The 26,587-nt window shown below is 36.8% G+C and overlaps 1 protein-coding gene across 13 annotated transcripts in view; it reads left to right on the top strand.

Moving 5' to 3' along the window:
- The window catches only part of LOC113100562 (microtubule associated serine/threonine kinase 2), a 135,917-nt gene that overhangs the window by 93,975 nt on the left and 15,355 nt on the right, over positions 1 to 26,587 (top strand). For 9 of the 13 annotated variants that reach the window (XM_026265237.1, XM_026265236.1, XM_026265243.1 and 6 more), the window contains 7 exons: positions 7,894 to 7,985; positions 15,347 to 15,422; positions 17,132 to 17,152; positions 19,424 to 19,502; positions 20,482 to 20,636; positions 23,878 to 23,953; positions 24,474 to 24,683. In XM_026265237.1, coding sequence (XP_026121022.1) covers positions 7,894 to 7,985; positions 15,347 to 15,422; positions 17,132 to 17,152; positions 19,424 to 19,502; positions 20,482 to 20,636; positions 23,878 to 23,953; positions 24,474 to 24,683 — 709 coding nt within the window. The remainder of the gene's footprint in view (positions 1 to 7,893; positions 7,986 to 15,346; positions 15,423 to 17,131; positions 17,153 to 19,423; positions 19,503 to 20,481; positions 20,637 to 23,877; positions 23,954 to 24,473; positions 24,684 to 26,587) is intronic. The other 4 variants (XM_026265239.1, XM_026265250.1, XM_026265238.1 and 1 more) reach the window with 3 other exon arrangements.

Genomic DNA, 26,587 nt, shown 5'->3' with positions numbered 1-26,587 from the left:
TTGCAGGAAGGAAGCTGGAGGCAGAAACCATCAGTGCTGTAATTGGCTTTCTGTCCAGCATTGATCCTTTCAGGCTGCTTTGCATCTCGAAACCCCATTCCCATTGTCTCAGTTATATTATGCTTGCCAAACCTCAAATTGGGTCAAGCTTGTGGTAAAAGAGGCAATGCATTTGTTTATTTTCTAATTTTCCCCCTTTCAACCAGTCCACAGTGTTGAGTGGGGTGGAGTGCTAGGCTAGCAGGTGTTTGCTCATAATTGCAGTGTTCAGTATTAATTGGCTCCTAGCATCTGCTCATGGCAATTACACCATTCAGCTCATGGCATTTTGCAGTGTGAATCCTAAAACCTCCCTGTTTCCTTCGTCCATGAGGTGGATAATTATTTGATATGCTAAACAGCAGAAATTATATTTCCATAACATTTTAACAATAACTTTTTATGCATATTTGTTTGTGTATTTCTAAGTGTATTACTTACCATCTGTTGAGGAATATCAATATCTGCTCATACATGGGAGCGTTTAGATTTTGTTAGAAGGCACATATGGCTTTAAACAGCTGTCATATCACTGGGAATTTCAGTCACAGTCATCAATGCTTTGAAGTGCAGATGTGAAGAATCTCTAGGTGCACTGCGACAAAGTGGCAAGCTATAAATACTATCTAATCTGTGTAAAATCCTGGTTTGTCATCTATATCTGACCAGCAAGACATTTCTTCAGCTTGATTTTTGTTCTACCCACAGTGTAATCCCATTGGTCCATAATCACACTTCCCATAACTTTAACCTCAAATAAATTCTGATTGGTTGTGATTGTGTGGCGTCACGCGCTGTCTTCGTTTTTAGCAAGAATAGAACAATTACTTGTTGTCGCTGGAAACCTGTCAGGTTGCATATGGACACAGTGTTATTCTGAAGCTCAGTACACACAGCAAAGTAAAGGCAGTTCAGCTCACATTATCCTGCCCAGCAGTGTGGAGAACTACAATTTCCTTCTGCTATCTGCTGAGACTCTGCCTCATTTGTCATGAATGAAGATCTGCCTTTATAGAATCTTATCTGGTTTATCTAAAATCAAGTTTAGTGGGATGGAGTGGAAGAGATCTGATAGTTTCTCACAAACACCTCACCATTGGCATCTTTTATCCACAGGATTTATATTCAAGGCTATGCAGTATGCCTACAAAGGTGTTTATTCTCAAATGTAGGCTTTATATTAGAGTATTTGTGCTGTTGTGTACAATCTAATCCAGGATAAGCGAGTGCATGAGTGGATTATCTTTTGCTTAGTTCAAGTGGCCCACTTTCAGATAGCCGCAATGTGCATGTGAACTGATTTGAACTAAATGAAAATCTAAAACATGCATATATTCTATTTAACAAGGTGCATCAACAAATGCAAAACATTTGTGGTTAAACACACATAACCTGTTGACTAAAGCTTAGAGACACCAGATTCATAAATATGTTCATAGTTGTTAATTGTATCCAAACATAAACACATTCTACCAAACCTAATGTGTCATTCACGACGGCCCACAACAAATCCAATCACACTTGAATTAGTTTAAATGAAGCTTAATCAACTCAAACTAAAATGAGCACAGACCAAAATGAAAACAAGCAGATTTGCATGTGAATAAAATTGACATTTCTTGGTGTTTAGAAGTCACTGGGAAGCAATTCTCTCTGCAATTACTGTAATTAAGGGATAACTTTCTTTTCACGTGCGTGAACCCTGCACAGCTGCGCGTGTTATTAGCATTTAAATTGTACTAGGGCTTTTTGCAGCCAGGTTTTCCCGCTTTTTATTTTCTGATGATAGAATGATGTTTTAATGAGAGTGTGCAGCTCTTTTCAGCAGCATACCTCCCGGAGATTCATATCCAAGCGCAGTTTATTCCAAAATCAACTTTCATTTTGTTCATTATTGCTAATTCATGTCAATATCCACCCACACACTCACCTAAACAATGTGAATTTTTCTGGATAACAGCTTCTTGGCCATTGTCAGGTTGTGTTCAGCTGTGTTAAGCTTTCCTGACAGCACTGACAGGTTGTGGCTGTTTGTGTATAATAAATGCTTGAGTAAATATCTTTATTAAAAATTTATTTAGGGTAAAGTATAGCTGTAAGAAAATGCATACACACACACACACACACACACACACATACACATACGCATATATTAGTTCTGACAAATGATTAATCACATCCAAAATAAGTTTTTGTTTACATATTTATTATGTATATAAAAATAAACACACACATGCATGTATATATTTCAGAAATTTTTAATATATGTATTTATAATATACTTTTCATGAATATAAAGTAGGGGTGTGATGGTTAGTATATAACCGTGTCATTAAAATATTTTTTACAAACATTTTTTAGATAGGATCATAAGATGCGCAATATATCGGGAGACATGGTTTTTACCACTTAATGAAGTTTTGTAAATCGTCAGTCATGATATTTACCACTTCATAAAATTTTGCTTTGTAGAAAACCTTTCTTAAAAACGAATTTTGTTTTGTACAAATTTTATCTTAATTTTAATAAATGTTTCATCAACCAATTGCATGTATTTTAATAAATAAAAAGCAAATATAGCAGACAATGATAACCGTGACATGGAAGCTCCAGCGTGCCGTGTTCACTTGCACTGCACTGTGAACTAGAGCGCATCTCATCGTAAATGAAACTCAGCGTAGGCCTATGCCTCATACTCTAGCATTAAATATCTTTGCTGCATCCTTTCTAGAACAGACAATGGCTTTTTTTTGCGACTTGCATCAGCAAAGCATTGCATTGCCATAGACCGCAAAACAATCAGCGGATGGCGGGAAGGTGCGGCTTTGAAATTTGCTCAAAATGTATGTATGTATGTTTGTATGTATATATATATATATATATATATATATATATATATATATATATATATATATATATATATATATATATATATATATATATATATATATATATATATATATTAGTGCTGTCAATCGATTAAAAAAAATAACTAATTAATCGCACAATTTTTTAAAATTAATCGCGATTAATCGCAATTAAAAGACTGAAACTTTTTGGATATGTAAATGTAAAATGTAAATAATTAATGTAAACTCAAGACAAAGAAACTATTTAAATTCAAAATATGATTGTTTATTGGAATTTTTGTTTAACTTGTAACAAAGATTTTCTCATGTAAACAACATACCTGCAATAAACCATCAATATCCTCCAAATTAACTGTTGGCTTGAAAGCCATATTTATTACAGAAATAAAAACACAGGCATGTAAGTACCATTTGAATTTCAAAACAATCAATGCCAATAAAAAACAAAAATGATTTCCATGTTGAATTCTAAGTGGACTGCAAAAAAATTCCAAAGTATAGTCATTGCCAGTGCTTTAAGTGGGCCGGTACGCACGGGTACTCAGTACCGCCACTTCCAAATATAGCTCTTGAGCGTACCGCCACCTCTCCGTGCGCCCAGAACGTGCTTGTAGCGTACCGGTACGCTCATTTGGACATCTGTTTTAATAGAGGTTTTAATCTTTTACCGGCACTGCCGATTTTCAGAGCGCCCTTCACAATGCAAGCTTCCTAATTCATCCCACCCAGAGCAGAAACTACATTACCCATTCACCCTTAAGTTATACAAGTGAATAGCGCATGTGTCGCTTTTCCCACTGTTAAGTGTCAACAACTCAACGTGGCCGGAGAAGGTGTGTGAAACTCGTTGTGAGTTATACTAAAGCAAAATCTTGAGTATTTATTGTCTGATAAACGTTAAAAACTGTCTGCGGAGGTTGAGTCGTCCTGCAGCCCCCGCTGGCTGCTCATTGGCTGCAGCATCTTTTTTCTAAGTTCTAAAAAAATACCGTAGACGGCAAGGCACAAATTGAGATATTCATTTATCTAATTAATCTATAGCCTATGCACAAAGAGAATATGATCTTTTTGTCCCCTTTTTGTTTTAAAGCTTGATGAAGAGAGAGAGCGCAAGTTGCTGCAGCTGAGGAGGACAGTGATGCACGCGTACAGGAGTGATTGACAGTTCGCGGCACTGTGTACAAAAAATACTCCGCTACACAATTATTTCGTTTTTTTCATTTAAGCTTATTAACGTTAGCGTTACAGAAAGGTCTGATTTACGCACTGTTACAGTCATTGTTTTTTTGTTTTTAAACAATGACATTTGAGTTCATGATTTTAATGTTGCTGTTTCTTGTGGCAGACTAAATGAAGAGTAATGTTTCTTGTGGCAGACTGAAGAGTAATCTGGCAGAGTTTTATACTGAAACTTTCCGTCTAAAAGTCCTTCCTTGGTCTTATCCATATTTCTTTGCACTTTGAACACACATAGGCCACAACTGGAAATAAAAAAAACTGCAACCGCGTTAATTGCGTTATTTTTTTTTAACGCGTTAAATATTTAAAATTAATCGAATGCGTTAACGCGCTAATTTTGACAGCACTAATATATATATATTGCATAGCTCTGCCTGAGACTCTCATCTTGTCGCCAGTGGGTGCTATCACTCATGTCTCTGGAAATCACCAGTTCTCATTGAAAATGTATGACTTGAGGTCACAACAGATCGTTGTCAGTGTAAGCGCTCTAGATAAGACTACTTTATAGAAGCCCTGTTTTATTAGGGCATTAAATGGTACTGGTCTTCATTGTTAATATCTGCATAAATCCATTGAGGACTTATTAATATTGCAGGTTGCTTTGCATTGGTTTGACACCAACAGACTGAATGAGAACACACTGCAGTTAGATTTTTTTTTGTAGAATAAATGGATGCAGTATAGCTTTTCCTGTGAGTACGAGATGTGAGATTCCGTTAAAACGTTACAGTTTTTAAGCATTTTGAGGTCAGCATGTACATGGCAGACTACATCACAGTGCTTTTCTGATGCCTCGTACACCTAACATTCTTCTCCAAAAAAATCTCATTTTTAAGCCAGCACTGAAAGAAATCTTTTCTTATCAGCCACTTCAGAAGAAAGCCCTTTCTTTAAGTATTAATGTGCCAGCGTTAGCTCGTGATTCATCGATTTTCTCCTGGTTTCTCACTTTTCTTGTTTCTCCCACCCCTTGCTTTCCCTTTTTCTCCATGTCTCCAGCTGTGACTCTACTCACTTCTGAACCTCCATTACACACTGAGTGACGGCTGCCACTGTGAAAGTGGCGCAGGTCTCTGCTGTGATAGTTAACCTTTCTGCGACACTGTTTGGACTAAGAAGCATCCATGCAATTATCCGGAAAATTACCAAACACCTTTAATGTCATTGTCATGGTCGGAGAAGGAACAGAACAGTATTGACATACTGTAAAATGTGTGAAATACTCACAGGCATGGCCAATTTCCTTCAGCTAGATGAGATGCTGATTTAAATTTTTATACACACACCAATTACCAAAAAATTATTTGGACACTTATCCCATACTTGAAAATGTATTGTCTTTGAATTACAGATCGACTGATATGGGTTTTTCTATAGCCGATGCCGATGTTTAGAGGTCAGGGTTAGCCGATGGCCTATATGTGCTGCCGATTTTTAGAGCAGATATCTTGAAGTTCTCCCCTACATTTGCATGCTAAAATGTCATACTAATAATAAGTGGATGCACAACATTTCTAAACGTATCTTTTATTGAGCACTGACTTGAATTATCTCTCGAATCTTAATTTTGCGCAATGCACGGTATTAAAAGAAACAATTTATCCAAAGTTAACCAAACAAATCAATAAATTGACCAAGTATTAAATATATAAAACAGGTAATATATATATTCAATAGTCAAAATAGTCAATCATTTACATAAAAGTTTTAGAACATTTGTCAAGCAGATTTTTTCAAGTGTGTTGGAACATAAATGTAAACTTAAATATACATTTAAATAAAATAAACACATTATAGTTTAACATTCAGACACATTGCGAATATGGAAACATCTGGATATGTGCAGAACGAGACGCGAGCAATAACCTCTAAATACATCTGGCCAAACCCACGCTCGCTCGTCCACGAATACAAGCACTCATGCACTGTCATGATCTAATGCACTCTAAAAAATTTTAAACAAATATGCCTAGTGGAAGCAAATACAATTCTAAATCGAACATTTTGCAGAACAGGATCAAACAAAAAAGGTACTGGTCATAATACTTGCATTAAATGTTTGATGTGAAAAAAGGGGTTCACTGACTGCGCAGCACAGGCACAAGCGCCACAAGCTAAAACCCCTTTAATTCAGGTGAGAAAGCTTTTTCCAAGTAGCTTTTGCACATAATAATAATACCGCCGCAGACGCATTTTGCAGCATTAAGGTTATTAATTGATTGTTAATTTAAATGACATTCGATCATGGAAATTATCGAATATTGACATCCCTAAATTCAAATGAGTTGGATGGAAACCTGGCTATTGTCTGCATCAAACCATGCTTCCAAACAAATGTCATTCACTGTTCTGGGCAGCTCCAGGACAGCTGTCTTTCCGAGCGCGGTGCTGTCTGTGAGCGGGGTGGAGTAACGTAGCCCTCAATCACGCTGCAGTGTTTGTGAGAGCTGCCAACTTCTCCACCCCATTTACAGAGTGAAATTCTCTGACTACCTTTATCTCCCAGGACTGTTTTTGAATCTTCCAAAAGATTTGGCTTTGGGTCCTTCACATGCGGCAGCAGCAGCACTTTCCTCCACACCAATAACACGGGGCTGCCCGGTGATGTGCCTGACTTTAAATTGGCACTGCTAAACACGGATATTGGCCGATGCCGATATATAAAAAAAAAAAAAAATCTCGGCCCGATATATGGGTCGACCTCTACTTTGAATATTAGTACATTTATTTTTAAAGACTTATAGCACATTTAACAAAGGCCAGTTGAGGAAATAGAATAAGTAGTATTATCGTTTGTGTTTGTTTGAATATACATTTTTTAAATATCCGACATTTGAATTTGGCATCAGGTAAATAGACTCTTTTGAGTTTATTCCATGGAAGATTATTACCTTGTTGATTCGAATAAATTTTTGTGAGTATTTATATTGTTGAGGTCATGTTTGTTTTGGAGTGCAGTTAGTTTACATTTTACCTAATACAGACAGTGTGTTGTCTTTTGATGTCTTAGCTTTATTTCAGGGAGCACAGGCTCTTTATGTCAATTCATATGCAAACTCAGAACTCTGGCAAAATAGAATTTCTTTTGTCATGGGGTAACTGTAGATTCAGCAGTGGCGTGATTGCTTGTAAAAGCCACATCTTGCTTTTCTGATCACTCAGCTGTGTGTGCGTGTACATCAATATTTTGCTCACATTCAGTAAAGGACCACTCATCCCTTACTTTTCACTACACTGCTCTCCGTCTTGCAGTTCTGAAAGATCAGCCGGTCATCGCTCCTCTCTGCAATGAAGCGTGAGGCTGTATTGTCCTAGCTGGAGGTCTCAAGGTTCATTTGAGCTGAATTCTGAGCTGTAGGTGGCCGTTTTTCTCCCTGTCAGCTTGAGCTGGAGGCTTTTAGCATTTACGTCAGAAGAAAAGAGAGCAGTTATTACCGTGCACTTTCAGCTTCAAAATGAGACAGGTTTGTGTGACCTGAATTAGACTGTGACCATATGACTCCATTGCCTTTGAGAGGTGAAGCTCTTTCTACTTGGCTGTCTATAATCTTTCTGAATGGGCATACTCTCAGATTCAGTATATTACAAGGTCTTGAGACTGACCTGTTTTTACATTTTGGGTCAATTTAAAGATCATCATCTTCAATAACAGCTTCCGCACCATAGTGCAATACATCTACTGTATTTAGTCAATATTATGCATAAATGCATTCTGAATTTTGTTTTTGATTCTTTTCTACAGCTGTCGGACCAGCAATAGGAAGAGCTTGATAGTGACATCAAGCACCTCTCCCACTCTGCCTCGCCCCCATTCACCTCTGCACGGACACCCAGGTAAGAGATATACCTCTTCCAAGGAGTAATGACAGAAACATTATGCTACTTTAAAGGATACTTTGATTGCAAATTTCTTTGCAATGAGCTTAGTGGAAATCACTTAAGATGAAGGTCAGAGTTGAGTAAATATTGATTCAAAATGTGGTTTATTTAGTTGCTTAGTTTTTTTGCGCTAGTGTCATGTTGTTAGCTTAGAAACATATGCTGCTAAAAATAAACTAATATATCTGGGCTGAGGTAACATTGTACAGATTGATGTATTACATATACTACTGATATTGTAACAATACAAAGCTTTTGTATTGCAAGCAAAGAGTTATCCTTTTAAGTGTTGATGTCTATTTAGATTATTTCAGTCACTTTCAAGGTGTCTTTTCTGTTAGGATGCTGTCTTAGCAGGTAGCTGGCTATGTAGACCTCAGATGTTTTACTAGAGTCTGGACCAGAGCCATACAAACTGCACACACGTCACAAGAAAGACACACACATGCTGTTTGTCTTGCTGCACGCAAAAATGGAAAGCTGTGTGGCAGCTGTTCAGAAAATATTACATTATATCTCCATAGCAACCATCAAATCTCAGTTTGCCATAGCGTAATTCTAATGCTGTGCATGGGATTTCTCATTTAATTCATGTGCATTATGAATGGATTGACAGTTGACATTTTCTAATACAGTTTTTTTTCTGTGTGCCTCCTTAGGGATTGGCAGATTTATACTTTCCATCTTGTCTGAAATACGTCATTCTGAGTTTGAAAATCGTATTAACCTTTACCAGTAAAACATGAGGCATAATCAAATCCATGTGTTATACATACACAGATACCAGACTAATGTTTATGTAATCAATTTATCATTTTTAGTCATCATAGACATGAGATGAGTGATTCGTAGTTGGGACACATTTGCTGTAAATTGTCCTCTACATGTGCATTAAAATAACATTAAATGATCGTTAAAGTAGCCAATACCCTATGTGGATAATAACCCCATAGTTAAAGGATCATTATTTAGATTGTAAATCCGAAGAACTGCTGTGAAAATAGGTTAAAGAGCATTCCTGTGTAGAGTAAATTATGAAATGTTTCATAAGGAAAGAATCTATGGGTGGCCAAAAGAAGCCATTAGTCAAGAAAAACGATGTGAAAACACACAAGGGTTTTTCCAAAAACGTTAATATTCACCCATTTGTGATGTGGGAAAGATATTTTGTGGTCAGACGAAACCAATATATAGCTTTTTAACTGAAATTTAATGTGAATTACTTAAAATCTAATATCTAACACTGGCCACAAAGCACTATATCTACAGTGAATTATGATGATGGTAGTTTCATGCTTTGGGCACTAGCCATTTTATTAAAACAGAAGGAAGAATGGATGGTGTAAAATATGGGGAATGCTGCAGTAGAACCTCTGTCCACTAATAAACCTTAGCTTGAATTATTTCAACACGGCAGTGACCGCAAGCACCAAACCAGATATTATGAAGTCATTGCTTAAGTTCAGTTTGCTAACACTAGTTAATTCTTTGGTTATTATGTTATTGTTAACTACCAGTGAACAATACAACAATACATTTATTAGTGTGAGTTTATAAATATATTCTTGATGATCCTCATTAACATAGCTTAGAATAATAAATGCTTTACAATGGTTCATTGTTAGTTAATGAGACCATTAACCACTGTTAGCAAAATTATTATTTTTGTAAAATGTTACAACTTATACATTTAAAACAACAACAACAAAGGCACAGAATTAATATTTTCATTATTTTGTTTGGAATGTTGTATATGTACCTTTTTTTGGTAATGTTTCATATTAGGGATGTCAACGATTAATCGATGATCGATTAATTGTCGATAAGAGATGCAATCGATTAAGGCTGTCGATGGTCGGTTAACCGATTCAATGTTGGGCTGCGTGCGGCTCATGCGCACTCAACACGTGCGAGCGGCTGTGAGTGACGGTGACGATATATAAAAGCATCATCATTCATTCACAATGTACAAATTAAGCTTTTAATGTGATTTAAACTTTAAAGTAGCTACATTAAAATAGAAACAACATAAAAGTTCTTCAACATTAAATGCAATAGAAATGTAGTTACTAATCATTTCATCAGATAACTGTTTTATATCGTGCGCTTTGCAGGGCTGCAGGACACAGTGACAGGACAGGTAGTCTATTCATTCCTACAACTTGTTAATTCATTCCTACGAATTATTAATCTGGCAATTGTCCATGTTTCATTAATTGTGTTCCCTAAATAACCCATGATTTAAGTGAAATAAGGGAACAAATTAATAAATCGAACGAATTCTTAATTCATGAAATCTTTAATTTCCCTTCCCATGTTTACCACAGTAAGAGATGCGAAAACAGTTATTAAAAGCGAAAGATAATAAAATAAACCTGGGAAATTAGAGGGTTAGACTATGAAGATTTAGGAAAAGAAACAATGCCTAAATATACTGAATTTGTGGAAATTCGTGACCAACCGGCAAACCAGAACAAAGCCGCGTAAATGAAGACTATGGGGTCCAAAAGCATGGTCGCGATCTAACATTTTCCAGTTAACCTATTATTCCTCTAATAAACAAAGCTTTTATACCACACTTGTCATAATCAGATCTTATAATTTCTAAATAAATAATTGCTGGATTCAAAACGGCGATTAATAGGCGCTGTGACCGACACATTCCTGGAGCATTCACTGCTGTCACTAAACGGTGACGCCGAGCATCGTTCACAAGTTTCTGCATGGACCTGACTCGGGCACAGGTTCTAAGCCCTGGGACAAAATGGGATGCTTTAAGGAAAATGTATAGCCTACTAAGTAATAGGCCCAACATAAAAATAACAATTTGTTTTCATGGTTTTTTTTTTTTTTTAATTTTTTTGTTTTGTTTTAATAGGCTATGCGAAATATATCCGACTTAAATAATTAAGATTAACGGATTTAAAACAGAAGTGTGGGCGCACCATAAATTCACAAAAAAAAAAAAAAAGGATGACAACGCATTCTGTTTGTTTGCTTTATTTTACAAGAGCACAAATCTTCTGTTTTTATTGTGAGTTTGCACAAATGAAAGTAAACACTTTTGCGGAAAATATATATATATTTTTAATTTATCAGCTGTTTCGATCGCGCTGGAGCCTGCTGCACACGTATATTCTAGCGATTCAAACTTACATCGCAGTCTGTTCATTATCAAAATAAAATAGTCAACTAAACATTAAAAGGTTACACTGGTCAGTTTAAATAGACCGTAGTATACCGGTCCACTCTGCTGTTATGCCAAGGACGTTTTTGCTCATATGAAGAGGATCATCGTTTCCGTCTATATGCGAATGCGTGTTAAGTACAAGCCTAGTTTACATTATAAATAATAGTTTAACATTCAAATACATTGCGAATATGGAAACATTTCGATTTGTGCCGAATGAGACATGAGCAATAACCTCCAAATAAATCTAGCCAAAGCCGCGCTCGCTCATCCTCGTCTGCACGCATGCACTGTCACGATCTAATGCGCTGTATGCCGGATTTTTAAAAATCTGACATTTTCTAGGACAAAATCCAGCAGGATCAAATTAATGTGAGCAACAGTGTGTTTTGGTGCAGCAGCGCCGATGTAGTTCACTTAATGTGCAGCGCAGTCACACGCGCTCCACATTTCGGATAATTTTATTTTAAATACAATAATGTCAGTTGAAAACATTGCAATTGTGCTTTAAAATACAACAACGAGCACCACAAATGAGGCGCGTTCAGCGTTCTCCGTGCGGGATTGGAAACTGTCAACAAAGTAAAATGACCTCAAAAGTATGGCGCGCTCTCTTCATTTTATCAAATGATCATAATCGCATCTATTCATTTTATAATCCTGCTACTAGCATCATTTTATTCAGACTAAAACCTCTTTAATTCAAGTGAGAAAGCGTTGTGTGTGTGTGTGTGTGTGTGGCTTTTGCACATCCTGTCATACCGCTGACTGCGTGCCTGCAATAGACGCATTTTGCAGTATTATGGTTAACGATTAATCGATTAATTGATCGTTAATTTAAACGACGATCGATCATGGAAATAATCGAAATTTGACATCCCTATTTCATATTTTAGAATTTAAGCTTTTATGATTACAGATCTTTTAAAAATGTTTTATAATTATAAAAATAATGACAGTAAAACATTTTCATTCACATGTAAAAAACATGATAGTAATACTGTACAATAAAGCAGAGATTTGTCCTTTAGGAAACAAGAGAAATGGTTAATACTTTGCAAAGCACTGTGTATCACTGCAGTTGTCTTAGTAATGCTTTAATAAAGCTGAAGCTGGTGATAAAACACTTAATAAAAGTGCTCCAGTGGGTGTATCCCTTGTGTCACTTCCACATTGTGGAAAATCTGAGCAGGAAAGAGAAATGGAGATATCAGCTGTCAAAACCAGCATGCGTACACTCTCTCTCTCTCTCTCTCTCTCTCTCTCTCTCACTCTCACTCTCTCTCTCTCTGTGTGTGTGTGTGTGTGTGTGTATGTGTGTGTAGAGAGATTAAGGAGATGACTAGATGTGTGTTTACAACTGATCTCAGGTCATGAGCACACAAAGCACACAGATCATGCTAAAACTGTTCAGCAGGGCTCTAAAAATGATAAATGATGTGCTGGAGCCCTGATCATTGACGTCTGCTTGTCAACTCCATTTACTCACTGAATTACTTGTTTAAATAAACCACCATGCAAACAGTACATGTAGTGTAAAGAGAGACACAAGTAGCATAGATTAGCACACTAGCACTGCAGAATAAAAATATCTAAAGTGTTTTTTTTTTTATAACATTGTACTTTGCTGTGTTCAGTCCTGATATAGCCCACATGAGTTTTGATGGATACATTGTTTGTGTTGTCCATACTGCATCGAGCAGTTTTGGGAGGCATCACTTGAAGTTGTGTGCTTGCAATATTTTAAATGAACAAATCTAAAATGGAACATTAACCCAAATGCGGCTTCATTTTAAGCACTTCATAGCCATTAGCAGGATTCTAATGCGACTGCCAACAGAAGCAGCGGAGGCTAAATTATTTCAAACTCAACTGAGCACAATCAACAGGGGGTTTGCACTGCCACACTGCAATCATTACAGTCTGTTTCAGGAAGCTGTTTGCCAGGTTATGACACCAGCAGCACAGGAATTAAATACTGCAGTGCTTTGTGAGGTATCATTACACTTAAAGGGTTAGTTCACACAAAAATTTAAATTATGCTGCGTTTTATTCACCCTGAGGCATCCTAGGTGTATATGACTTTCTTTTTTCAGACGAATCCAATCGGAGTTATGTAAAAAATTGTCTTTGATCTTTCAAGCTCTATCAATGCAGTCAAAGCAGGTGTTGCATTGCTTCAGTCCAAAAGAAGCACCCATCCATTAAAAAAAAAAGTGTCTCAACATGTACATATTAGTACATGATGTAACTACAGATGAGTCAAGTTTTAAATAGGAAAAATATAGAAACTCTTTGGTCATTTTTGAGTGAGATGCTAACTGTCTAATCAGATTCAATGATCTATGCTAAGCTAAGCTAAGCTAAAAATTCTAATCAGCGGAATGGATTTAAAAACGGTAAATCTCAAGTGTTTTACTCTAGGGGAGTTGGAAAATAAGCCTTTTTTCTAAAAATATTGAATGTTCCTTTAAAGTCGTTCACAAAACTAGTTTTGCAAACTGACTGGAATTATATTTTGTATTATAAATGTAAATCAAATAACAAAATAAAACAAAAATAACTTCAAACTTCCACATCAAAAAATGAGATAGTTATATAGCCTGCAGCATAATGCATAAAAAAACTTGTGGCGGTAAAAAGCACACTCTGGTTGACCACCTACTGTATGTATTGATATTATGAGTGAAAAAAGAATAAATAAATCATGCAGTTATAAAGAATGGTGGGTTAAAATGACTTAACATTACATGAATTCCTCTGTGTTCTTATTCAAGGCACATTTGGAAAAAAAAATCAGTATGCAGTTTATTTCCACATAGGAAAGTTGAAAATGTAAGATTCTGTGTGATTTTTCACACTATCATCCAAAAACCTCATCCGTAACACATTCTGCTGTGGTGTGAACATAGCATGTGTAATTCAACAGGGTGATGATTGGTTTTCTTCTCTCTGCTGTGTATCGTGTGAGAGAGTGTCTGCATCTCTTCAGCAAACCCTTCTTCCACTACAGTCTTCGTGATGAAAAATAAGCAGGTGCTTCACTGTGTAGCACACCATTGTGCCATCTCCTACACTCTCCGTGATGGGATACTCCATTAAATGAATGCATCTCCATGACAGATCCACACTGCTCTGTGTCCCAGTCCAGCTGTGCGCAGCTGTTCCTATAGTCACTTCCTGACAAAGAATTATGCTCTCATTAATATTTAAGATTTGGCGTAGGCCGCTTGACGAATGCATTAATCCATGATTAATGCATGAGGATTGTGACCCGAGCCGTACCACACACTCCAGATAGGAACGCCCCGTTGCTCGGATTGACTGGATTGATTGATGATACCTGTATATATGCTCCTTAATTCACACATGACTAGCAATAGATGTTTTAGATCAAATTTTCTTCTTTTTAATCTAGTAACAGTAGTCACAGCAGTCATGTACATTTTAATCTATAAGCTATACTCTTATGTATTTCATATTAAATTATAATGTAAAAATGTACCACACAGTGATCGAGCTCAGGATATGAAATCTCCTTGCCATTTCAATACCAGTGGAATAGAGATAAAGAGTCTGTTCTAGGAAAAATCCCTTGAATATGAATTTGAGCTTGAGTTAATCAAAAAAAGATTTTTTGCTCATGGTCTGCAAATCATTAAATAACATTCATTATGCAATATCACTCCACATGAGGCATTTTTGATTGAGAGGGCTTTTGTCTAAAGCACTTAAACACTTTAAGTGCTTCTCTCTCTAAGCATTAATCTATTCTCAGAGAGCTGTGCAGGAGAACAAAAAAGACCGTGATCAAAGTGTGTTTTATCCCTGTACCTCTGGTCTCAATGCGGCCTACATAAGAAGCCTACTCTTCTAAAGGGGTTTGTTATCTTAAAAGGGCTTTGATGAATAAAATAAATGAGAAAGATCAGCAGGATAGAAGAGGTAAGAACCTTAGGGCAATTGCTATTTACTTTTGACGAGCATAATGTGTCTCCTGGTGGCCGGAAGTATGAAGTCTGTGCTTATTTTGATAATTATTTGTACCAGCCTGGCCTGTTAGTGGGTAGTTGAACTTGATTGGTGTGAATAGTTCACTAAATGTCACATTTTTGGTCTCTTTCAGGAAGCAGCCCATTGGACAGCCCACGTAATTTCTCTCCAAACACTGCGGCCCACTTCTCTTTTGTGCCAGCTCGCAGGTAGGTGACATCACAGGTCAAAGGTCGATCTATTACACTTCATCAGAATATTATAGTTCAAAACATTTATATCATAAAACACTCCACATTTTGTGAATGAGTTTTAATAGAACTTTCTGCAGTCCGTTAAAATGTTTCCAAATTAAAGTTTGAGCATGTAATATCGCTTTGATATTCTTGCGAAGATTGTCATAGTTTGCTTCTCATCTGCTGGTTATTAAGCACCCCACATTCAATTAATTTGTAATATCCCATAATCCTTCACTGTGGCTCTGAATAACGACACCAAGAATGTTAATGAGTGAATATGAATTGGTAATTGAGCAGCAAAAGATGGTAATGCTTTAACAACTGGAAGAGAACACACAGAGCTGATGACCCCAGGCTTAATTAAAAGGATTCGTTTGAATGTCAGCCATAGAGCAGGACCATTGAGTCATCCAGTGCAAAATACTCATGGACCAACAGTGCCACCTAATGGACACTGTATACACTCTGATAATGAAAGTGGTCATAGTGTGAAGATAGGGCTGCACGATAATGGTCAAGCTGATAATCACGATTATTTTGATTAAAATTGTAATCACGATTATTAATAACGATTATTCTATCCTGCTGGGAAAAAAACTGCTAAAACCAGACTAAACTTAGCTGGCTAAAATCAAGCTGATTTTAGCTTGTTGTTCCAGCTGGTCTCCCAGCCTGACCAGCTAAGGAAGTGGTCAAAACCCCTCTAAAACCAGCCTTCTGACCAGCAAAGACCAGGCTGGATGACCAACTAAAATCAGTCAGCTAGCTTAGGCTTTTTTTTTTTATTCAGCAGGGAAATGCAATAACATTTCATGTGTCCTTTAACCAACCTCCATTGTCTATACACTGACTTTATTTAACCAACTATGATAATACAAAACTCATGGTTTTGGATGGTGTTTTGTCATCTGATTTCACATTACATTTGTTCGTAAATGGGAAAAAGCCACTCAGATCGCACAGGAAATTTGCTGAAAGATCGTTAATACATACTGTAAACTTACATTGCCATGCCATTTTCAACACAAAAACTGGTAAAAACTTTAGAAACTTTTCACACACATTCCAACAATTCCAATTTATGTACATTTTCCCCATTGTATTGTCACAGGTAGGAAAAGCGCATTTATTCCACAAACACAATAGATCCATTATTGAAACTCAGTGAAAGTTTGATCATGGCACATTTGGTAACGGTACAAATGGCTTGTGTAAAAACACACACTGGCTGTATGACATTTTCATGCAAGCAGAAATCGCTATGGAGAGATCGCTATCTCCAGCACCTGTATGTTTTCATATCATCATCAGTGCTTGTTCCACCATCAATGAGCGAGATTGCCAGATTGCACAAATGAAATAAAACTCAGGAAAAAAAGCTCTGTTTTGGGGCTTAAAGCTCTTCAAATCTGGCTGCCACAAGCATGAACACTAGTGAAGACTTGTTAGCAATGCAAGATAATGCAAGTGCCAAACTAAAAACATGTTTCAGGATAAATAACTAGCCGGCCAATATCATGATGATTATTTTTAATTAATCGAGGAAGGAAGATATCGTAATCGAGATTAAAATACAACTAATCGTGCAGCCTTAGTGAGAGATACATTAGCTCAGTGCATACATACACATAGATGCCCTCACAGCATCACTTTTTAATGCTTTACTCTCTTCCATACAGCCATGGACACAGGGCTGACAGGTAATAATCGCTACTTCCTTTACATCATCATTTTCTGTGTGTGCTTCCAGCATGGCTGTTTACATCAACCATCATGTTTCCATTTCATTAGAGATGACAGTCAGATCTGTTTAAAAACATCTCAGACAACTTCATGTATTTATCGGAATAATAAATTATTAATCATCCCACCTCGTTCAGCTGGATGGATAACAAACAGCTTGACTGAGTGCTAAAAACTGATATTTAATCTTCAAAAATATTTCACAGACTTCAGTGCTTTGCATAAATCATTACATTTTTCACCCAAAAATAAAATAAAATACTTATAAGTAGTGGTTGACCGATATTGGTTTCTTGATAGTCGATACCATTATCTTGGAAAGTGGGGTGGCCGATATAAAGCTGATAAAATTTCATTTTATTTGATTTAAGAAATTTTTAATAATTTGAAAATGAGTTTTTTTTTTTGTTGAGGATGTCGTGTAAGTGCAGACAATTACTGATTACAATGGGTTTTATAGTATTTTGTCACACTGCTCGTGTCCAATGTGAACACAGTATGCCTAATTGTCTATTGTGGTAATTTGCAGGATGTGTCAAAAAGTTGTTGGTTTAGATAAATACATTAGATAAAAGACATTTTCCAATCTGGCAACACTGTTTAGGGAGATTGTCAATCATGAAAAATATCAACCGATATAACAGCTTTGGCGAAATATCAGTCAACCACTATTTATAAGTAAAAATATGGCAACATTACAACATTACAATATGGCATGGGTACAGGTTTTCTTGTGGAATATTTTTTCATCAGTACGATTTATGATTGTGTACACTACTAATCAAAAGTTTTGTTTCGGTACATTTTATTACCATATTTTTTGGACTATAGGCCGCACCATAAGTCGCATCAGTCCAAAAATACGTCATGATGAGGAAAAAAAACATAGTCCAGTGCGACTTATAAGTCGCATTTATTTAGAAACAAGATAAAACATTACCATCTACAGCCGCGAGAGGGCGCTCTGTCTTTAGTGTAGACTACAGGAGCACTGAGCAGCATAGAGCGCCCTCTCGTGGCTGAAGATGGTAATGTTTTCTCTTAGTTCAGGTCTCTTAGTTAATTTCTCTTGGTTCATGTCAAATTAATTTTGACTGTGACTAGAAGTCACAGGACCATTCAAACTATGAAAAAAAGTGTGACTTATAGTCCGGAAAATATGGTAAATGTTTTTTGAAAGAACACGCTTATGCTCACCAAGGTTGCATTTGTTTAATCAAAAATATTGTACAACTATTAATATTTAGAAATTAATCATAACTGTGATATTATAGAATTTAAAATAACTGTTTTATATTTCAATATATTTTAAAATAGAATTTATTCCTGTGATAGCGAAGTCCTCAGCAGTCATTAATCCAGTCTCCAGTGTCACATAATCCTTCAGAATTCATTCAGATTCAGAGGCTGATTTAATGGTCACTGAACATTTGTTGTTATTATTATCAGTGCTGTGAAAAGGTGTGCTGCTAAAAGATTATTATTATATATTTATTTTTGCAATTCATTGATTGTTAAAAAAACGACAAGATAACATGATTTATTTGATATAGAAAACTTTTGTAACATGAAAAATGTCTTTACATTCTCTTTGAATCAATCTGATGCACCCTTACTGAATAAAAGTATTCATTTCTTTAAAAAAACTCTTCCTGACACCAAACCTTTGAACATTAGTGTGCTTATTTGCTTGTTTGTTTATTTGTAATTTGGCATTAAAATCATTGCATCTCTGCACATTGCAATCAGGGGTCTAACAAATTAAAGTTCCTTATTTTGTCAAAGTAAAGGGACGCTGACTGTCAGTCTTTATTGGTTCATGTGTTTGAGCGATAATGAATGTATTGCTGTTTTGTGATATAAAGCCATCAAGCCATTGGATTCACACTGTGCTATTTGCATGAAAAGGCTTCATATGTGTATCTGCAAAGATGATACACATAAGTTCCTGTGCGGGCAGCTTAACCATTATTGCAGATGCTTATGGCTCTTGTATGCAAGCCTTATTGAGCTGCATAGTTGAATGTGCTAATCATCTTTATTGTTTAAATGTCAGTTAATGTGGACATTTTAATCTGTGGTGCTTTATTCTGCTCTGTTTGTGTGATATTTTATCATTGCTCGTCTGAAAGCTCTTTAGTGCTGCTTATTTCTGCTGGTCCTTATTACTTTGAAGTACATCAACAGTAAAAAAAAAAAAATCTGATATCTGATATCCACTCTTGTAGGACGGATGGTCGTCGCTGGTCTCTCGCCTCTCTGCCCTCCTCTGGCTATGGAACCAACACCCCAAGCTCAACAGTCTCGGTGAGTGTCTGTGTGTGTTTGTACTTGTGTTCTTTCTGTAGTCCCTCTGTGTTGTATCTACCCTCAGATATGTGCATGTCTGTTTGGTATTGCATTTGATCCCAAGCCTTAACATTCCCAGAAGGTTTATCCTATTGACTCTACAGTGGGATAAACTCTAGGTACAAAGCAGCTCCCTTTAGCCTAAAGTGAAGCCAGTGGCTTCATATCAGTGCATTCACTTCAAAAGAGATCTGTCCCCGAAAATTGACTGTAACTCAGTCTGGCTGTTGCTTTCATTGGGGAATCAGTTCAAACCGCACAAGCCCCATTAAAGTCTCTGCAGAAAGATTAAAAATACATTTTCATGTTTAGCCCAATTTTTTTATTCTCAAGGCTGCAGAGCTTTTATTCAACTCCAAACACAAGGGGAAAAAACTACTGATTGAGAACAAATTTCATTTTTTTAATTGGGTGAAGCTCACAAAAACTCTTAGGAAATGACCAGAAATAAGAAATTATATCAGAATGGAAATAGAGCCTATTGTTTGGAGTCATTAAGATTTTTTTTCTTACAGTGTGACATTATTTTAATGGCAATTATCATTATGATTTATAGTAATTAGAATGCTTTTTTTTCTTTTGGTATTAAAGTAATAAGAAGTTAAATAATGTCACAATGCAGAAAGGCTTAATGGTCCTAAAATTAGGCTTCATTTCCTTTATGCAAAATATAATTATTAACTTGATATATAACCGAACATTTTCTTAGTTGGCTATTTATAAAGCTATATTACGGCAACTTTTCAAGTTGTATTCTCAATATTTTTTGTCCATTTGGCTTAAATGTTTTGAGGAAAAATGTCCTGCCAAGAGTCAAATTCAATCAACAACAATACCAATCAACAACATTATGCCTACAGAGGCAGTTGATTGACAGTCAGGGCAGCCTATGCAATGCCTTCTATCCTTGTAATCCCTCCCTCTCTGCTTCTCACAGTCATCATGTTCATCTCAGGAGAAGCTGCACCAGTTGCCCTTCCAGCCCACTGCAGATGAGCTGCATTTCCTCACCAAACACTTCAGCTCGGAGAATATCACGGACGAGGATGGGAGAAGATCTCCAGCCATGCGGCCGCGCTCCCGTAGTCTCAGGTACAAACACTTAACAGATTCCCATTTCGCAGCAATCAAACATTGCCCTTCAAGTGAACATGATGTTGTGAGTTTGTGATGTCAGCTGGGCCCTCAGGCTCTCACTCAGTCACTTTTAAAGGCCAAATCATTAGCTCTGACAGGAAACTGCCACACCTCAAACTCCACATCTCTAGACTCCTGACTCCTTTAAGATAGCAGATATGTTATTCAGCCTTTGTGCCCTTCACACTGATGGCTCTTCACTCCTCTGTCTTCACATTTCTGAATGCTTCTCTCTGTCTGTCAATGTGTCCAAGTCATATTTCAACCCCCAAAAAATAAATAAATAACCAAATAACTTTTTGTTTGAATGAGAAATCTATTATTTTTTCATTGTGAAAGGAATTTAATGAATTAAGTCCACCAGTTAAAGCAAAAGTAAGTTATATACTCAATATACAAGTTTTAAAATTACATATTTTCAACAGGTAGTATTTGTTGTGCTGCCTATACTTTCATTTAATACTACATTTCTGAACAATTCCTGCTACGTTTGTGCTGTGATTAAAAAGTGAAAACGTTAACAATAATAAGAATAGGAACCGAATAATGAAAATTAAAAGGGAAAAAAAGTTAAATGTCCAAATGTACTGCCTTTATACTGATTTAATTAAATTCTACTTTAGTTCTGTGATTTAAAAAAAAACTGTACTAAAATATTGAGATAATGTCTAAATTCATCATGTGAATGGTAGAGGGGAAATCTGGCTTTTCTAATGAAAATAATATCCAAGAAATGTCACGCTATCCAAAATAAATACATAAAATCTGAATGGTCCTACAATAGGCTTCAAAACCTTTGTGAAATGTAAAATCTGAATATATTTTTTCTTTTGATTCTTATGTGTGACCTGGATTCTTCTTAGCCACTCTCTTTCTCTGAATAGGAGTAGTATGATTACTCTAGCAGTCCCTCACTTTTCTGCCCAGGACTTGACAGACTAAATCATCATTTCTTCCTCAATGCTCTAAAAGAGACCTCCTTCATGAGCTTCTTATCTGTAAACACATCTCTCTTCCACTTTCTTTCCCCTCTGGCTCTTTCTCAGTTAAGATGACTTATTCAGGAATCACTGGCCTTGCCTCTTTTAGTATCTAGACACACTCAGCAGGGGGTTCAGAACTCCAGAATTATATTCATAAATATTGGATGAGATGATATGAGGTAGAGAGGTTTGCTGTTGCCACATCTTACAGATTACAGCTTTCCCAGGATTATCCATTTCTACTGTTGAAAGAAGGGAGAGAAGGATGAAATGACTGGATGGAGGGGGAGGTAGAGGGGATTTGCAGGCAAAGCAAGAACTGGTTAATTAGAGATGAGGAAATGGAGCAGTATTATGCTAATTTCATGCCCCGGACAGCAGACGTGCAGAGAGAATTGACAGGGACGCTTTTTCATGCCGTGGTCATACACGGTTCTCCATCATTCTTACTCTTTACATCATTTAACTCACTCAAACACACACTCGAGGAGTAATGAGCTCAACATACAGTGGTCACCATCCATCATCCATATGTCAAGTGATTTTGTAGCAGTAGCTGGAGATTAGAATATTATTTTAATAAATACCTCAGCGACAGAATACATTCCTACTGGCTTTTTTCTTCTTAAAATTACTGTTAATTTTGATTACACTTTCACGTAATATTAAATGACTACGATGGTGTATGTGGCTCTGTTGGTGATGTCATCCAGTTGTGTGTGTTTGTGTTAGTGCAGACCACTCTGTCACGGCCAATTAACTAGCTGATTTCCCTGGTTTCCAGCTCCTCGGAGGGATTTAGAGGTCATTTCTGTGCTCAACTGTGACACATTTACACACTATCTTCCGCTTCTCTCTCTCTGGCAGTCCCTTCCTTTGTTTGCCTTTTGTTCCATGTGATAGTATCCATCTCAACACTCAACACTCTCAACACTATGATGTTTTGGGTGCTTTGGAGATTGCAGACTCTATGCCCTTATTATATTCTAACATTATGATCTAAGTGTAGGTAGGCTATGTCAGTTTCAATCTTATAGTTGGGAATGTGTTCATATATATTCCTCTTCTTTTATTCTTCTATTTCTCTTTTTATACTTTTTTTTTTTAAATAAGTGAACAGTCTTTATTGTTTTGTCCCATTACAGATCACAAATGAATAGCTGTCCTTTCCTCTGTTATTTCTGTTATGACCCTGAACAGAACATCTACTTGCTTCAAATTATAATGAGAATCTTTTTACAAGGTCATTTCTTAAAAAATTTGATGCTTTTTGCTGCTGCAAGGACATTTCTGCGTCCATCAGAGAAAAATAATTACATTCACTAATTATCATCTGTCTGAATGCAGAATGTTATTGTGCCGCAGGAGGTTCACATTGATTTTTTGCACACACTAAATTCCTTATTTAATAAAAGTAGAGGATCGCTCTAAGGCAGTTTATTTTTTTCATTTTTTTTTTTCCTTGTCTTTTCTCTCTACCTCACTCAGCAGGAGAAATATTCTCAGTGTGATTGTTAATGCAGCTCCCTTCGGCTGCGAATCAATCTCTGTCAGAGTTAACCTTTACCGCAGCCATGGTCGGATCGTAATTTTTGATTGAAATGACTCTCAAGAAAGTTGAAGATTTGACTAGAATATTTCTCCCCGTCGCTTATTGTTACTGACATGCCTGTAGATGAGCCAATTTAGTGTGTAAGTGTGTGTTGGCACATTTCTCAACAGCACCCTGGAGGTTGATCAGATGTGCTATGGTTAGTATGTTTTCATTAAGTCAGGAGGTCTAATATGGAGCACAAGCCCTTCGATTGATGGCTTATAGCATTACCTCATCCTCGAGGTCACATGACCAGCTTACCTTTACTAACAGGAGTGACTCATGCGGTCCCAGCTGCATCTGTAATCTGTGTCCCTGACTGAAACGCACACAAACTCGCTTATCTACACAAGCTGTGTCTCTTAGTATTCCCCGTGGAGCGTCTCTGATTGAAGATGTTACTTTGACATGAATGAAGTTGGATATGTCAGAAAATTCAGGTGCTCCAGTCTATCATCCACGTTAGATTACAGGTATAGGCCACCAAACAACATCTGCAAGAAGGCAGAGGGACGACTTTAGTGTTGAAAATATGATTAGTTTAAAAAAAGAAAGACATATAAGTCCCTTATTTTTGTTATTTCTCCACTCATTTTTGTTTCTGTATTTTCTTCTTCAGCCCTGGACGCTCGCCCATTTCATTTGACCATGAGATCGTCATGATGAACCATGTCTACAAGGAGCGTTTCCCTAAGGTGAGGTCTAAAACTGATGAACTTGCACATCAGAAGGATATTGGATGGTCTTATTTTCAGAGAAAGAGAAAAGAAAAGTCATATTAATTAATTAATATAAATATTAAATATTTAATATACATATTACTTAACAGAAATATTACAAAATAAATAATGTTTAACATTAATAAAAAAATAAAATAAAAACAGCATTAGCATCAGCGTATACAGACAATAAACAAATAGAAATAAATAAATCACTGTCTTTCTTTTCTATAAGCATAATTTAAAAAAATTTATTCATTTTCTTTCATTTTTAAACACATTTGGTGATTTTTTTTCTGAAAGTGGATGAGTGGTCTTTATAAACTGAAGTATTTTGTTTTGATGCCAGAATAACAAATAAATAAATCAAACTAACAATAAAGTGTTTATGGAAAAATGTGAAGTAACAAATTGTGGGTGGCTGGATATCTCTGTTTTCTCCATGGCTTGGCCTTTGTTTCAACCAAGCCCTTACCAGGACCCTTCTGTCCCACAGGCTACTGCTCAGATGGAGGAAAGGCTGGCTGATTTCATATCCTCCTCAGCTCCTGACAAAGTCATGCCTTTAGCTGACGGCGTCCTGAGCTTCATCCACCACCAGGTCATAGAATTGGCTCGGGACTGCCTGGACAAATCCCGTGAGGGTCTCATCACCTCACGCTACTTCTACGAACTACAGGAAAACCTTGAGAAACTACACCAAGACGTGAGTATGCAAAGATGTGGAGAGTATGTAAGAAGTTGTCAGCAAGGGTATTGACTCCTTGTCATGTAAGGTCTTTCTTGTGGATCCCTAAACATAAATCCATGTCTGCCAAAGTGGTGATGTCATCACATCAGGGCAGAGGTCGTCTCTGGACAGCTGGGCTGTCATAAACAACTCTATCTCTTGTGAATTGGGTACACTGACGATTGTTCTTTCATCTGTTGGGTCTGTGGTCACCTGTCACATCTGCATTAGTCAGGATACAGGTCGCTGATGTCTTGATTAGCTCAGTTACATTGCCATAGGGGCTGTGTTATGACTCCCAGAGGTCCCATTCCAAATCCACAAATCATGTGTGTGTAGGAATGTGCCAGAGTGTGTGTTTGTTGTGGGGGGGGTTGCAGCACCTTCCTGATTTTAATTTCACACTCCAGTAACCACCACTGGTGACGAATGTGTATCCCAGGCACCCAAGAGGAGGGAGCGGGGCGGGAGAGAGAGAATGGGAGGGAGTGAGAATGGAAGGGAGGGATCAGGTCGGGTTTTCCCCTCTTTCTGTTGGTTGTCCATAACCATCCCGTAGCTGTTGCCTACCAGAATCGAAAATGTGCACATCATGGTATCATGCAGTCGCCGTGGCATCACCGCAGCCGTACTTGGCATTCAGGCGAGTAGGGATGACATCATCCAGCCCGTGCTAATTGGCTGATTTAGTTTGGGAGCCGATGGTGACAGGTGGGCCAGACGGGGATCGCGGTATAAACCGCATCTTCAGCAGGTGCGCTCAGAAAAGCATTCCCGACTTCTCCATTTAACGCTTCCTCGCTCGCTGAGAGGATGTCCTGCGTTTCGTGGCAGAGGCGGCTGGAGGAAGAGGAGGTTCTTCAGCAGATTTTAGAGCGCTGGGAGCAGAGCGCGGTCAGAAACCATGTGGATCTAACAGTTGAGTTCCTGATTGTTTTTACTTTGAAGAGTTGCATTGAGTCAAGGTCATAGTCTGATAGCTGCTGTTTTATGTTGTAGAATAGTGGACACACCAGTGATAGGACAATTTAACACTCAAAACATGGACTGTGACTAGAATATTTTTATGCCTGATACCTTCTTGTTTACTTTAAATTGTGAATTGTAGAAAGATTTCAAATATAGTATATGTCTATGCATAAAACACAGAATTTAGTTATTAATGATCTACTAATTTTTAAAGTTCTACACTATTTTATATTAGAAAATATGCACAATTAAATTATTGGCAATATGTATTTAATACTGAGCAATAGCAATAAATTAACACAAAATCATTATTACTGGCTTATAACTGATATGGTACAGGTATATCATGCATCTCTATTTCATATAGTACTATGTTATAGTAACAGTTCCATTCATCTTCTTTTTTTTCTTTTGGTTTGTCTTTCTATAAGGTCTTTGTTCTTGTTAATAGGCTTTATTTATTAAACTGGACATTTGTCTTAAGGTCAGACTAGTTTTACCTTTTTAAATGACCAGTCTGTATCGTTCAGTCTCCCATGGTTGCATCATTAAAAACACCAGGAGCCAATCTCAAGGCCGGGTCACTTAAGTGACCTGGCTGGCACCATGAGGTTTGGCCCTAGGGGACTCCTGAGAATCCTCTATTGACCCTATATATATATATATATATATATATATATATATATATATATATATATATATATATATATATATAAAACTTAGTATAGAGTATCTCATTTTATCTAGTTTAAGGTAAGATAAAACCATATCCCTCCCTCATCCTGTATCTCTCACTGCTGTTACTTCTGTCTGTCTATAGTGTATTTACTCAGTGCAGAGACCTTTTATTATATTGAGTGTGTGCAGTTTCATTACCTGTATAAATAATTCAGAAGCTGATTAGACATCCC

The sequence above is a fragment of the Carassius auratus genome, chromosome 6 (genome assembly GCF_003368295.1).
Source record: "Carassius auratus strain Wakin chromosome 6, ASM336829v1, whole genome shotgun sequence".
NCBI classification, from domain to species: Eukaryota; Metazoa; Chordata; class Actinopteri; order Cypriniformes; family Cyprinidae; genus Carassius; species Carassius auratus.
This window is presented reverse-complemented; position numbering and strand designations above follow the sequence as displayed.